The sequence below is a fragment of the Pygocentrus nattereri genome, chromosome 6 (assembly GCF_015220715.1).
Source record: "Pygocentrus nattereri isolate fPygNat1 chromosome 6, fPygNat1.pri, whole genome shotgun sequence".
NCBI lineage: Eukaryota > Metazoa > Chordata > Actinopteri > Characiformes > Serrasalmidae > Pygocentrus > Pygocentrus nattereri.
In genome coordinates, this window is record NC_051216.1 from 33,357,994 (window position 1) to 33,373,921 (window position 15,928).

A 15,928-nucleotide genomic window follows, 5' to 3' on the forward strand; every position below is an offset into this window, starting at 1 on the left:
GCAAAGTGCAGAGTGATGCATGATAACATGAGCTCATCATGTTTGTTCTCTGTTACTAGTGAGTTCTTTGCTGAGTCTGTACAGTAGCCTACAAAGCAGCAATAGTTATCAAAGGTGATTTTTTTCTGGCTTACACAGGACAAAAGCAAATACAAAAGTCTTTAATAATTGATTTTGTAGATTCACAAGTGGTCCATCGCTGTGCATCTACAGTGTAGGGGGCAGCAGGGCCCACCCTAACAGTTAATTTAACATTTAAGTTAATTTAAGGTGGATTAACCATGTTTTTATACAAGTAACATACATCTGCTGCAAAGGAACACTTGATCTTTGTTGCTAGCGTCTGCCTTTCATGTACAGTTCCACCCAAAATGACAGGAAGCGCAGTTACAATTTACCCCATAGGTGGGTTGACTGTAATAGAGGGTTAGTTGTAACACTGGCTACAAAAGTTTGACGAGTTAGTTCAAAGTTAGTTCAATATAATTCTATGTTGTAGGGGAGAATTATATTTCAACCATATTGCATTATATATTACCTATCTATGAGACAGACAGCTCAAATGATAGATATACGCACACAGCAAATTATACATGAAAACTGACATGAGAGTGTGAGAGTCAAACAATGACAATTTTATTTTTGTTCTGTGTAGGACAGCAAATAAAAACATTATACATCAGTAAAATATGGAACATTGCTTCTGAATGACTACAGCTTTACCAGCTGTTAATGCCCGTTTCATCATTTACTTATTTAAAACCAAAACACTAACATCTGAAACATACTAGAAAATAGAATAAAATCCCTGATTTCAGATGTTTTCCCATTTTCATCTTAAAATTTATGTAAACATATGAAACAAAAAGACAATTTACTTTATTTGTCTTTGTTTACTAAAGGTGGCTTAGTTGTAATGCTGTGTCACAACTAACCCTGCAGTATAGAGATTTTACTTAAGCCCAGCTAGCATTTGCTGCGATCATGTCTCATGCTTGAAAACATTGTAGGCAACAGGATTGTGATTAAAATAATATAAAGATGGATTTTGTACTTTACACAAACTGCTAACTAACCGGAAAAAAAATATTTACATGAGCTGAAAACACTCTTGGCACAGATCTCTTTAAAATGCTAATGAATCACTGAATTTTGGTGGGAGACTGTGGCTAGGAAATGTGGTAATGTGACCAGAAGCAAATTATGCCCTGCGTTAATGTTGTTCCCCACACTCCCCTATAAACCAAATCACCAAAATTCCAGGGTTGGTAAAGAGTTCTATACAGCTTATATGAATAACATTTGGCAGAACAAACTCAGTATTTTAAAGATGCACCAATGTCTGATATTTTTCACACTGATACAGAAAAATGTGAGAAATGTAGAAATGTTAGTATTTCAGAGAAATCTGAGATAAACAGTGCAGTAAAATGAATAAAATGCAGATCCAGCATCACCTAAACATTCTGCATTTACAGATATTCTGGAGTACAATAAGTACATCATCATATGTCTGAAATATCTGTCAAATCTGAAGCTCTGTGTGGTACTGCATTTTTTTGTAACAATTATCTGCTGATACCAATATGATCCCAACATCATTGTGCATCTCTGCAATGTTTTGTATCATCACTGTCTGAACTATCCTAGTGTCTTTAAAATAATAACTTTTCAGAAAACGGAACTTTTTTAGCTTGTAAAGTCAGTCAGTGTAACGATTTAAAAAAAAAAAAATTTTTAGAACAAATCTGTTTTTTTTCATTCATCTTGTAATTTTCACACAGCATGAAGGACAGTTGACATTTTCACATGATATCAAAAATAAATAAATATGGGAAAATATGGTTTTGATCTGACCAGCGATATGCATGAAGATGACAATAGCTCATTCATTGAAAAAGCATTCTCTTTCCATGTTGCTCATGTGCAATTTATTGACTATGTTTTTTTTTCCTCAGACTCCTTGGGTGCTGCAAAAGGTGGGCTGAGACAGTTGGTTTCTCACACACTGCAATCGGATTTGGTGAGTGCTTAACCGTGCCCCGATGAGATAAGCTAGCAAACTCATTTAAATGTTTGGCTTGGAAAATGCACTTTATATGTGCTGAACTCCTGGAAACTCTCAAGGTGTCGCTCAGCTTTGTAAGGAGCATTACAAGTTCTTGCCCCACTTTTTAAAGTAGGCCACGACAGATTAAGGAAATTTTCAATTTCCCTACACCTATAAACCCGGAATTACACCTCCACTCCTTGAACTCTTTGATCCTCAAACACAGCAGCCCCCTGCCTGAGGGAAATGCAGGGCCTAAAGTAAAGATGCTCTCACTGCTCTGTTTATAGGCTTAATGACAGAAACAGACCAGCTTTAGTTCTGTTTGGTGAATTACAGAGAGCCTTCAAAGTGATTCTTACTTGACTGTATGAGATGAGCTTGTGCTATAGTATGTTGTAGTATGTGGAAAGGGCCAGGTATAGAAAACTGACACAGGTGTGAATATGAGTTAGGTGTGGGCAGTATGACAAGATTTAAGGTTATCAAGATAAATTACATCAAATTAAGTCAGAATGCATTTTTCTGATTATTGTGGATATCATCTGCACTGACCACTGCATGTTTCAAATGTATTACAAATATAACATAATTAGTCCAGTTTAATTTGATTTAGACACGTGCACTGTGTGAATCCTTGAATAAAAATCCATATTTTCATAGTTCTTTATAACTTTTAAAAATGTGGCATTGTTTATATATTCATGTCATGTATATTCTGTAATGGTAGTAATGACAATAAATCTTCATGGATATTGCTTTTTATTTTAGTTACAAAATCTCAATGTGTTTTACAAAGGCATATAAGTAAGACATTGATAATATAAAAACCTTACAGCCTAAGTGAAAATATCACCATAATCACAAACAGTAGAAGTTGAGCCTCAAGAGTTTTATGCATATCTGGCAGAAACAAGTGTATTTTTGACCTGGATACAAAAACACACAAGTCTGCATTCCTAATATTCTCTGAATTGCTATTCCAGAATTTACTAATAATAGGAATAATATCGTCCATCTTTCCTGGCAAGCACATGGGCTACTGCATTCTGAACTAGTTGCAGCCTATTTAAAGGGGCAGCATAGTGACCAGCCAGTAATGCATTACACGTAATCTGGTAACTATGACAGCAAGAACTAATTTTGCAGAATCTTGTTAGAATTACAATTATTATATGTGATATGTTGTACATGATCTTGTTTTTTATCTGCTCCAAATGGTTAGTCCTAAATATTCTGATGCTTCTCAAGCATTGTGAAAATGTCTTGATGTATGTTTTGCCAAAACACCCAACTATAATATGAATACTTGAAGAAATTCTCAATTGTTTAATTGTTTTAAAGTTCTTAAGGTGCATTTGCCTTACTGCGGAAACCACTCAGATTGTTTCAGTGAGCCTTGATGCCCTGAATGTTCTAGAAACTCTTTTGTAACATCAGATCTACAGGTCCCAGTTTTAACATGTGCATGGTGTTCTTCTCCCCTGCAGTTCATTTTTATTTTAACTGTAGTTGAAAAGAGTGAAACACAATTCAGAAAAATTTACATGAGTTGAGAAGAATGAGTGTTGATAGCTGACTTCATGATATCAAGGAGAATCCAGACCCCCTCCCTTACGTCTCGCAGGCAAGCCTCCTCCCAGCTATCTGCTGTTTACTTTTTTCCCCCCTTGACCATCTTTGACAAAATCTCCAAAGCAAACGGAGGAATCCTGGTGGAGTGAATCCCCTTTTACACTAAGGACTTGGTTTGATATCCCTGTGAATATCTAATGCCTTACAACTTTGTGACTTTGCCCACATCAAGAGTTCACAAGTGGCCTTCCACAGGTTATTAAAACAGCCAGGAACCGTTGAAGATGAACATCAAAACAGTAGCAGTCTGTGCGGAATGGATTCCTGTGCCCTAAGTTGCAGAACCGATCCTAATTTTTTATTTTCGCTGTCTGGTCCTCTCAAGAGGAGGCCTAGCGCCCGCAGAGCTCTCCGAATACAACAAAAACATCTTTGTCTCGTACAAATATTAGTCCAATTTGATACTTTTTCTTTCAAAACAATGCTCAAGGCATTGGAAAAGGGAGATGTATCTCTGACTCTGATAACTGCAGCACTTCACTGAGTATGATGTGACGACTGTGCAGTGGAGTGGTTAGTTTCTACCATATTTATCAATGTATGTCGTACCACATGGGGTGCATTTCAGATTGCTCCATCGATATTATCAGCCTAGAGTGACTGGTTTGAAGGCAGGTCCTTTGCTGCTTGGGTTAGTGAACTGGAAGGAGCTAATTTGATTGACTTTGAATGCCAAGTTGCCATGCTGGAAGCCTGGATTCCCTTGACAGTCTAGGCACTCATGGTCAGTGAGCTCATCAGTGGCTAGTCAAGTAGCACCTGACACATGTCAATGTGGAGAACAACAGCACACGCAAGTTAAGCTAATGCCCAAAGTGATGGTGATTTGAACGAATGGGACAGATTGCGTTTAATGACAGTTTTGCGATGTGTGATGATTCCCTCATGACCTCAGCTCAAATGAGGAGCTGCAATTGGGACATATTATTTGGAAGACAGACAAAGTGAAAATGATGATAATTAATTGTAAATGCTTTACCAAGAGGCAAGTGTCATGTTTGGTGAAAATTGCTTCACACATCAAGTCCGCAAGGATCCTAATCCTTATCATTTGTTCCCCATAATCTGAAACTAATCCCTAACTCATGTTTTGCATTTCAAAGCTTTCAGAATGGTAGCAAAGGTTTTGTTTAACTAACAATGATTTATGCTTAATGATTAATGTTTTTACACAAAGGGCCTCAAAATCAATTTAGAAGTCAAAATTAACCTTTTAAAATCATAATTTGATCCACTATCTTCTAAAAATACCTAAAGGGAGTGCGACAGCTTTTTGATAAACACATGGACCGGATAGGACTGAATTACTCAGTGGTGTTACTCAGTGTTATTCATTAGAATCAGTAGTAGAATCAGTACTGTGCCTTTAGTCTTTTTTACCACAGTAAGGAACATGTCAGGGGGAATTCTTTATAGCATTATTCTATAGTGATTGTAATTAAATGTGGGCAATATGGCACAAATATAGTATCATGATACTTCAAGACATTTTCACAATGTATGATATTTAATTATTCTGAAGTTTGATAAGTTGGAACAGGCAAAGAAATTGTAATAAAAATTCTTGAAAAATAACAACAAAACCTATGAAGATAAAGAGTTTTAACACATCGCTGTTGTCAGAACAAAGCCTCGTATCTCCAAAATGGTAACTTTACAGAAGAAGGAAAAAAACCCACTTTACTTTTAAGTTAATGGAACCAGACTTGTTTCCAAGTCATTGTGGGCCTTTTGTTTTGGCCTTTTCATCAGGAAATTTACACATAATGTAAAGAACAACAGGAATTTGTAAATTATGTCCAAAGCTGAAAAACGACAGACATGGAGATACAAGGTTTCATCCCAACAGCCATGATATTATGCTTCCTGACATCCCATTTAACAAGGGTCAACATGCTCTGTTTGTAACGAAACATGTTTTTTTGTAGCGAAACTGAGTTTTTCACTGTTTTTTAGGTGCTGATATAGGTATTGGTATCCACAGTAAGCTCAAAAAACATGCTGTGATGTAAGTGATCACAGTAATGATAAAAATTTTGTCATAGTGCCCATCCATAATAGTAGTCCAGTAGTAGTATAATTAATACTGATAAGTCAGTGCAGATTTGTACCTATAAAGTCATAGCTTAGATGTCATTTTTGAAGTTCTGCTCATCTCTATTAATATTTTTTTCTATTCTCAAATATTGCTAATTGAAACATTTCTATTTGCTTAGGAGTAACTTCACTTCTTCAACCATTTAGTTCTCTGGCTTTGTCTACCCACCAACCCTCATCACTTACCACACTCTTTCAAAAAAAAAAAAAATAAATGTACAGTGAGTGCAGATTCGCTGTTTTCTAAATGAATCACCGGGAGAAAAAGAGTCATTAATGACCAGACATCAGAGCACCTGCCAGAAAAACACAGGCATCTTGCCAGCGACTTCTTGCCGCCACTCACAGTCATGTGATATAACCGCGGCCCTGAAGGGTCCAACACGCACTTCAGTAAGAATGTGTGCTGTCTCTTGGCTGTCCCATCTGTGAGATATGGCCCTTAAAGGTGGTGTTGATAAGCAAACACTGTCCAGGTGCAGAAGAAATAAGCATGCTTACTTCCCACCTCCCTAACCTAGTGCAGCAAGCATGGGCCGCAGTGGTCTCTGGTGAGCGCTGAGCCAGGCTTGGGGGACCCATGCCGGTCCTCCCCCCATTTCCTAACACTTGACAAATAAATGGGAAACACTGTTGACAGCTTCTGGCAATGAAGCAGGGGGAGAGGGAATTGCATGAAAAGAGTGATGCTCCTGACTGATATTGTCATCATTTTTAAAAATCAGATGGAAGCTACAGCAGGCTAAAGATATGTCTTATTTTTAAGGCACTATTTACTGTGCACATTCACTTTCCAACTATTTTATCAGCACAAAATACAACTAAAACAGTAAATTCTATTCTGTGAGCACACAAAGCTGAGGTGGACTAATTGACTGAAAGGGTCTAGCCTCCTGTCAGGTTGTGCAGCTTCAGTTCAAGTCCATTGTGTGTGTGTGTGTGTGTGTGTGTGTGTGTGTGTGTGTGTGTGTGTGTGTGTGTGTGTGTGTGTGTGTGTGTGATATTGTGTATTTAATTGAAGGACCCACAGAACATTGGCGTGAAGCTAGGGGGAATTATTAAGCATTAACCAAGGCCCTTCTGGGAATCGGGCCCTAATCAAGGAGCCAGGGAGCGAGCTCAGAGGCTGATGAGAATTATGACGATTATGACATGTCAGCACATGTCTGTAGGACAAGTGGACAGACGATGAGTTAATCAAGGGCTGGATTAAATGGCTCCCATGCTGGTCGGAAGCCACCCCCAGACTCTGTGCCGGTCTTCTCTGGCAGCATCCCCTTATTAGGATCAGGCTGCGCCTTAATTCCGTGTGTATATATGTGTTTTGGGCGCTTGAATTATTCATTACCATTCCACCAACCAGCCCTTCCACTAGGCTGCCTCCAAGAAGAGAGTTAACCTTCCTGAGTTCCAAGCCACTGTGAAAATTGTGGCTCTTTGCCTTGAATTTGATGGCTGCTGATGGAGGCTGCACAGTAGTGGCCAGCATTTGATCTGTTGTGTTCACCTCATCAGAGCACAAAAACGGAAGAAGTGGAAAATCATATGGTTCTGCTGAAATGGCTTATACTGAAGCATGCTGTAAATGTATACTGAGGAAAAATAAAGCTAAACTTGGGCCTAAGCTGCAAAATCCTTAAAGGGAAATTTTCCAACTGTGCAGAATTAAATAGCTATAATATAAACAAAGTCCGTGAGAGGGGCTTAATATGAAGTGTGCTATTCTATAGAAACTGACTAAATTAGAATCATTTGCAGTGGTGGTGAAAGGAAGCAGACTTCCAAAGATACCTCTAAAAGCTACCTCATAGAACATTACATATGGCTATGAATACATTGCCTGATGTCCACAACATTGCTTTAACGTAGTTCATGGATGTTACTGTTTGTCCTGCAGTAAATACTTTTCATGGTGGCAAAATAATACTGAAGCATAACTTATTTTATTCAAATTTACCACTTTTTTACCGTCTCTATATTTCACTAGTTGCTTTAGAGAGTAAACAAAATGGCCCAATTTATGTTGTAAACTTCATATCATAAAAATAGCTCCCAAGTGAACCAATGAATTTGATTAATTTGGAAGTATTTTAAGTGACTTGCAAGGCCTATGTGATTGTCTGTGCCACATCTTTGTTCAAGTTCTTTGCTGAGATGATTATCCAAAATAACATAACCATAATCTAAACCTTTCACTTGTGTTACTGTCAGTACGTAGATCAAAATGAATAATTCACCAAATACGAAAGCATTTCAGACATGTACCACCATGGCAGCCATGTCTAGGTTTGCAGAGAGAGGGAAATTGAACCTCAAAACACCAGTGATTAGCACATACAGTATGGGCACATGAAGACTGCAGCACAGGCGTCAATTGTGTGTTTATATGTAGCTGAGGCTCGTATCGATTTGCCATTTGGAGAAAAAGAGCAAGCTGATGCTTGTACGATTGCAGTGGAGAGGCAAGGCTATTTCCTGCAGCCAACCCCTCGGCCCAGTGCTTACTGTATACCTGATTTCATAACTGCTGGTTCCTGCCAGCCACAGGGGGAAAAACTCTCAAACAATCAATAACTCAAATAGTACCTGACTTCTGGAGTACACGCTGCAGCACAAAGCGCTATTTTTAAAAGGTTTTGCTCTTCAGGGAAAGTCTGCTCACTCTGCCTTGTTTGGAGAAGACCTGTTCCCTTCATTAACTGCCCTGGTTTGTGTCTTAGCGTTAAGCTAATTGATTGGACCTCACATATGTTAATCCACCATCGGAGGGAACAATGCCCTATGCGCTTGAATTTACTCCCCCCCCATCACTAATAAAGCCACCTTCCCTGCTGATGGAAAATTGTCAGTTTACCTCAAGCTACAGGGGGCTTGGCAATCAGGCCTTAAAAAAAGCACTGACAGGTTAACCTGCTGTGCACAGGGGTCTCCTGGGAGAGGTCTCCTCCACAGTTTTACATGCTACGCTTCTGGCGACCAATGAAGGACTCACCACATAATAGAGTTGTTACCAACCACTTGAGTTTAACCTTTGCAGACCTTGGGAAAAAAATGGAGATGCTCAAAACCACATTGTGCTCTTTTTTCCCCTCCTTCCACTGTTCTCTTCAACCTCTCTCTCTCCTTCATTTGGTTTTTGTTAGTGAAAATGGTATTTGCTATCCAAGGACAGTAAGTTCATTAAAGTGATTGGAAAACAAAGATTATAGCATTGCAATTGTGAATAACCGCTACATGTCCAAAGGTAAACTTTTGAGAAAAGGAAAAAATAGTTTGTTACATGATCATTTATGACCAAATCAGTAAGAAACTTGCTTTATAAAATTTAAGACAGTTCAGTTGTGAGATAGAAAGAAAGCAGGTTTAATGTCGGATGGATTAATGTCACAATTATTCCATAACTTCCTGATTTCAGTTATTAGCTGACCACAGTTATTTTCAAGTTGTTTGTGTTCACAATCCTAAAAAGCATTTATTGAGCCATGTCTTACAAAAACAACAAAGGTTCTAATTTAAGGTGTAAGGACACCTTTAGAGGTCAGCAGTGAGTACTGCTTGTTCATTTGCGGTGGAGCTGTTTCTGTCTTCACCTGGAAGCTATTATGTAGGGACAGATAGGAAGCTAGATAGCTAATCAGTCACTGTTAGGCTTGTATTTTAATACAGTTTATAAAAACAATGAAATTGTTAATCACACTTATTTATATGTCAGTATGCCATTTAAAAGTTTATGAAGGTAACAGGCATAGTGTTATAATTTGACCGTCTAGTAAAATATTTCAGAAATGAGATGTTCTTCAGCACTTAAACAGATTTTGTCTTTATAGAGGTTATGGCTATTGACTGTGAGGAGAGTATTGCTTCTGAACACCCAGAACTGCTGTGATTGTGTAAAAAAATTGTAGAGGTACCCATCATCTTTTCTAGATCTCAGAAATAGTGTGCTTGAACGGCTGGTGAAGATAATAAGCAGGAAATGTGTCGGGCTAAAGTACTTCCTGTGCTACAGTCTTGAATGGGTGACACATTAAGTGTACAAAAGAATACATTTGACCATGAATTTCCCTGCTCTATCCCAGTAATAGGCAGTTAGTGAGATACTTTAGGATTTTTCACGGCTTTTTGGAGGAACTCCACAATGCACTCCACATTCGGACTTGGGCGTACAGCTCGGAGACAAAGTGTCTATGCAATATGAGGTTGTTCGCCGTTATTTATCATGCAGATGGATCTTTTGTCATGCGTGATGCGTTGCTAACAGCGTGTCTAACTACCGAATGAAGTAATCTGAAATACAGAATGCTAGACTTCATTTCACTGTACCCTAATGTTCTGTTACAAAGCACTACCAGCAGACTGAGTGAATTACACAGCAAGTATGTGAGGAGTGCACAGTCACTGCACTTTATCCAAAGGCTAACTGTCTGAATCACAGCCGCTGTGAATCCCATGTGCCTCCAGTCTAGCACATCTGTCCATTCATGGTAATTGAATTAACATACGTTGTGTTTGATTGAATGTTCTAAAGCTGGGGCCACATGTATCACTGTCACGTTTTGCACCTTTAATGTTGATTTTAGCACATTGTGGTAGGTCTTTGTGGCAAATACAGTGATAACATTTGACTATGTCAGCATGTCTTGACTCCTATTTGACTTCCTCCTATTTCTTTTGCATATTTCTTGTATCTGATTTCCTTCTTTTAAAAACCAAGGTAGCTATAGTGATTGAAACCCTGATACTTCAGGGAGATCAGCCATAACATGATCTAGTGTACTACTTTTTCTTGCTCTGTCTCTCTCTCTCTCTCTCTCTCTCTCTCCCTCTCTTTCGTTCTTTCTTCTTTCTTCCAAAGTCTGCTTTGAATTCATGTATCAGTGAATATAGAGGGAATTCAGACCCAAAAATGTCATGCTTAGCATGATCGTTTCATCCATCAGAAGAATACCCACAGGATGATAGTAAACGTTTATAAAGGGTGTGGATTGATCCGGATCTGACATCTTTTCCCCATGAAGTAATGAGGAGACAGTGCACTCTCGGAAGCAGATCTAGTCTTGATCTTTCCATTACTAACCCTTACAACTTACTAACCTACTAAGTGGAGGACTATGGTTGAAGGAAATTTAATGTTCATTATTATTTATTCCTCTTCTATACCTTTTGGGTACAATGATCAATCTAGAAAAATGTAGAAAATTATATATAGCTAATAATAATTTTTCTCTTTTTGTATTAAAACCGGTAGTTAGTCAGTGTTCTGACAATATCCAAAACATGATCATAAATTCATATTGTGGTGTAATTTGTCGTGAAACTACATTATCACATCGCCCACCCCTATAAAAATGTACTTTATTTTATTACATTTTATTGCAGGATATAGTATAGGATATTGTTGTTGTATTGTGAATTGCATCGTAGTTTGTGTGCTTTCTTGGGGCTAACCTGTTAGTTTGTGGCTAGCGTGTTAGATTGAGACACTGTAAAGCATAACTTTTGTTTCAGATGTGATACTTCTAGAACATTGAATGCACTAAAAAAACTGAAAATAGAAGCATAAATTAACATTCATTCCTTTAGCTACACTTGATTTTTACTGTTTTGAAAAATGCATTGTATGCTTTGAATTGACCACAGTATTATGAGTTTCGTGAATCATTACACCCCTGATAAATAGTAACATTTACAGGCTCCCATGTCAGGCTAAGCAGCTGAAATGCAATGTAAATGCAAGTTGAATCCTTTTAGGAGTAATAAGTCCTCTGTTTGGGCTCTCCTGGCTCCCTTTACAAGCTTTCAAAATTAGATCCTTGAGATAGCGTGTAAGACTCCTCTATGGAATGTGTTCTGTGCCACTTACTGGATGCCACCTCTCCATAAAGGTGGAGAAAGTGGAGGCAGTAAGTCATTTTAGCACCTTGGTGCAAAGGAAAGTGCTGAACAACTGGCTAATAAACACCTTCTCTTCCCTGCCATGTTGATCCAGTTGTTGATAGTAATTCCCAGGAATGTCTCCCCTGAGTTCAATTGTCTGTCACTTAATTAGCTCCGGTTTTATCACCACATGTTCCTCAGGTGTGAGGTGTGTGTGTGTGTGTGTGTGTGTTTGTGTGTGTGTGTGTGTGTGTGTGTGTGTGTGTGTGTGTGTGTGTGTGTGTTCTTGTTTGTCATGGTCTTTGTATGTAGGTGTTTGTACACACAACACTTGTTCAGTCAACTGTTTATTTGTTAGTATGTGTTTTTGTGTCAATGAGTGAATTGGTTATTCACACATTTACACATTGTCAGCATCATGATAATTGTTTGTGGCATGCCTTTTGAATCTTTAAGGTGGAAAAACAGCTTTATGGCAGTTGAATTATTTTTGTCTGAATTGAAATCCTACATTTTGTTGCATTCTGTCCCCCCTCTAAAGTCTGCTTATAACATTGTTGTGGTTTTATGTACCAGAAGCAGTCTGAATTAATTTTTCCATTAGTATTTACCAGCCTCTCTTTATCTTTAATTTATCTAGAATTATACAGGCTGTTTTTGTTACTGTGCCTTTAAGACTGAAGGATGTAAACAAGCACTGTCCTGTTTGTCTGTCCTGTGTCATGCTTAATTCAAAAAGCGGTCCAGCCTGAAACACTTTGTGTAACTTTAATGTGAATGGGCAGAGCTAAGCTGCTGTAAGGTTAACAGGTGGAGTAAGTATGTTCTTTTCCATGACATCATAAAAACATGGGATTCAGAATGGGCTCTTTATGCATCTTAGGATGCGTTCAGACTTAGCAGGTTTGGTTCGATTAAAATGGACCCTGGAACGATTACTCAAAGCAAACCCCAGGTAGCACAGGCTTGTTTGAAGTATAAACGCAATACAGACCAACAATGTCTGAACAGACCAAAGACAGAAAGAACCGCTGTCTCATTTCTGTATAACCTCTTTGGTGAATGGAATTCATAAGCTCTTCATAAGCTCTAAATTGCCAATTATAGAACAGTATTTTTCCTTTTAAGCTGCTCAATATACACATTTGACTGCACGCATAATTTCTGTTATGTATTAAGGCACCAAGATTTCTCCGTTTTGTAAAAGCAGTAAGCCACTCAGGGCTGTACGTCATAAAATCTGCCCAATCAGTTGTGCCCTTTTACTCACAATGCCTTTCTTACATTCTTTTGGTTGTGTGTTAAAAATGTCGGTGTGATGCAAAGCAAACCAGAAATAAAATGCAACAATGTATCATTTTTTGCTTTGGTCTGGACCAAGAGAACCAAACTACTGAAATAAGTGCAATAAGTATTAACACACACATAGTTTTCTCATATGGACTGGAGTGCATTTAAATGCTTCACAGTTCTTTCCTTCACTCAGTTATTTTGTATACTGTTGTTTCCCTAATGGTACTGTGCATGCAGGCAGATGAAGGAGAAAGTCACTTATTAGTGGAACAATGAACAAATAAAAGTTGACTATAAATATGTAATGGAAAAGTGCTCAGGCTCTCTAGGTTTGTATCATTTTTTCTACATTTGAGCGAATTGATCTTGAGCTCCTTGCACTGGCCTTTAATTTGTGCCTGACTTTGACCCTATGCTGTGCAGGGATATTCATTGCATCCCTTTTAGTCAATTCGTTTAATTATCCCTTTCTTCCTGGGGGGCCGACTGGAAGAACACCAAGAATGTTGCTTCCTGAATGTATAAACAATGGCTGCTATGACCACAGTATAGTTCCAATCCTCAAATCACTTCCTGATTCTTAATTTATGTATACAAATTAAGATCCATTGTGTCTTCCCTCTTCTTGCTTATATATAATGTAGAAACAGGTTGAATAGCTTCTCTCTCATCAAGAGATCCAGGTAGCCATTTGTGGTAGTTGCTGAACCAGAAGAGAAGCACAACCCTGTGCTGTTAGTAGAGTCTATGTTTGTGAAAATATTTGTCTTTTCTTTTCTGGCACCTCGCTCTCTTCAGATGTGTGGTCATTCCCCTGAGAGCAAATAAATGAAATACACCTGTGTTGGTGGGTATGTGTATCTTAGAACCACTAGGGGGTCAGTGGCATGTTTAGGTCTTATAAATCTATAAATCTATATTTAGAGATGCTATTATACCATTTTTTTTATAGTGAGACTAATACTGAAACCTTGAATATCAGCTGATACTAATCCAATATATTTTTTCTTTAAAACCTATTACAATATTTTTAATTAAAGCATTTAACTTAAGACAAGCATCTAAAAAATATGCTATCATGCACAACTACTCAAACACTACAAGAATAAATACACACACATACATCCAACATTTAATGAAGCCAGATATCACACACTTTTGTACGGTTAGTCAGGTTCAAGTAGAAAATGCTTTTGTTCTCCTTCTTGCATTCCCATGAAAATGTCATCTGTACATATTGACAGCTATTGGGCAGGTATTTCTTGAGAATGAAGATTCAGCAAGATTTTTATGTATCATGAAAGTAAATAAGTGTTTCTGATCACTAAGTTATGTGCTTGTAAGTCACAGACTACACATCTATATTATTATTATTTTAATCACCCTCTTGGTGTCTGTGATATAGCCTCATTTTTAAGCATGTAAATGCCCTTCACTAAAGACTGAAGTACAGATTCCAGAATGCAGGGTGAGTTAATGCAGTGTTACAGTTAAGTCGTCCCAAAAACAAAGAGAGAAGTCCCTATTCCCCCATATATATTACAGTTATTTTTTGGATGTTTTATGCACAGATTCACCAAAACCTTTTTACATTTAAATAAAAGATATTTAAATGTTTGCGCTCAAATATTAGCTCTCCCACTTTGTGGTAAAACTTAAATTTGCCAGTGTTTCTATGTTAATGCATATATTGTTGTGTATTTAGGTTGGAAAGCTAATCTTGTTCAAGCAATATAGATTTCTACTGAAGCAATAGCCCCCAATCCATTATATTTAACCTTGGTTGTAACCTTTGCACTTGTACCACTTTTGGCACAATTGTTCACAAATGGTAGATGATAATAAAGTTTGTATAGTTCAGATTTGTAGGTTGTTTATATATGCATAAAGAATCCTTCTCCAGTATTTAAAAAATGATTTAGCCAAATGTGTTAGGCTGTGTCTTGCTCTTCTCTATAACCATTCACCTAGCAAAACAGCCAGCCAACCTTGATAGAAGGAATAAAGATGACCTTGTGAGATACAATGTATTTTACACGTTTCTCATTTACTTGAAGATGTCAGCAAAAATGGCGGCTACTGGCCAGCTCTGTTTGGCTTGGCTCCTGCTAACAAAAGCTGGAGGACTATGGAGGCAGCCGCCCGGGCCATGGAGCCCAAGCTGTGCTTCTGAAAGGGCCTGTGCTCAGGCTGCAGCACAGGCTTAAACCATAGCCCCTAAAAGCAAACCCTCAGAAAAAAGACAGATAGAGAGAGTGAGAGAGAGACAAAAAAAAAAAAAACATTGGGCGAGACAGAGCTGGCGACGGGCGTTTGATATCCCACATTAGCTGGTGGGCTGTGTGGAGGGCGTGCGGGCGTAAAGGCAGCCGGGGTGGCTGCCTGAGTGCAAATCAAAGGAGGCCGGTGGTGTCCGGCTGCGCTGGTGGTGGCTGCTGCAGGTGGCCCCTGGATTCAGGCCTCACCACGGGGAAGCAGCTCAGCCCCTGTCCCAGCCCGAGAGAGAGGGAGAGAGGGGGAGAGAGAAGGCAAACACAGCCTCTAAAAGAAAACAACAGAACCAGAGGAGCTGAAGGCCAGCGGCTAAACAGGGTGACGGGCAGAGAAGCAAAGAAATGCTTCAGCTTCTCAAGCTTAGAGCGTTGTAGCCACAAAAGAGCCTCCTCAACCAGGTGCTAGGAAGGGGCGGAGCTTAAAAAGGACAAAAAAAGAAAACAAGAACAGTATAGTACAAGCAGTCATGGTGATTAAAAAAAGTAAACTCCCCATATGTATGCTTATTGACTTTTTCTGGTTTTGGGATTTATTTATTTATTTATTTATTTTATTCCACCGACTCCTATGAACAATTCCATTATTATGGCAAAGCAGTTGTGCCGCTAGTGCTCTGCGGCTCTTGCATATGGTGGCCTATAGATTATAGGGGGAATTTCAGGGAGGAATTAATTATTTAACAAAACAGGAAACAACAAAACC

At 38.4% G+C, this 15,928-nt stretch overlaps 1 protein-coding gene across 1 annotated transcript in view; it reads left to right on the forward strand.

Annotated features, from left to right (window-relative positions):
• The window catches only part of LOC119263636, a 110,084-nt gene that overhangs the window by 12,283 nt on the left and 81,873 nt on the right, over positions 1-15,928 (forward strand). Inside the window, exon 2 of the mRNA XM_037539618.1 lies at positions 1,959-2,023. Within this exon, the coding sequence (XP_037395515.1) occupies positions 1,959-2,023 (65 nt within the window). The remainder of the gene's footprint in view (positions 1-1,958; positions 2,024-15,928) is intronic.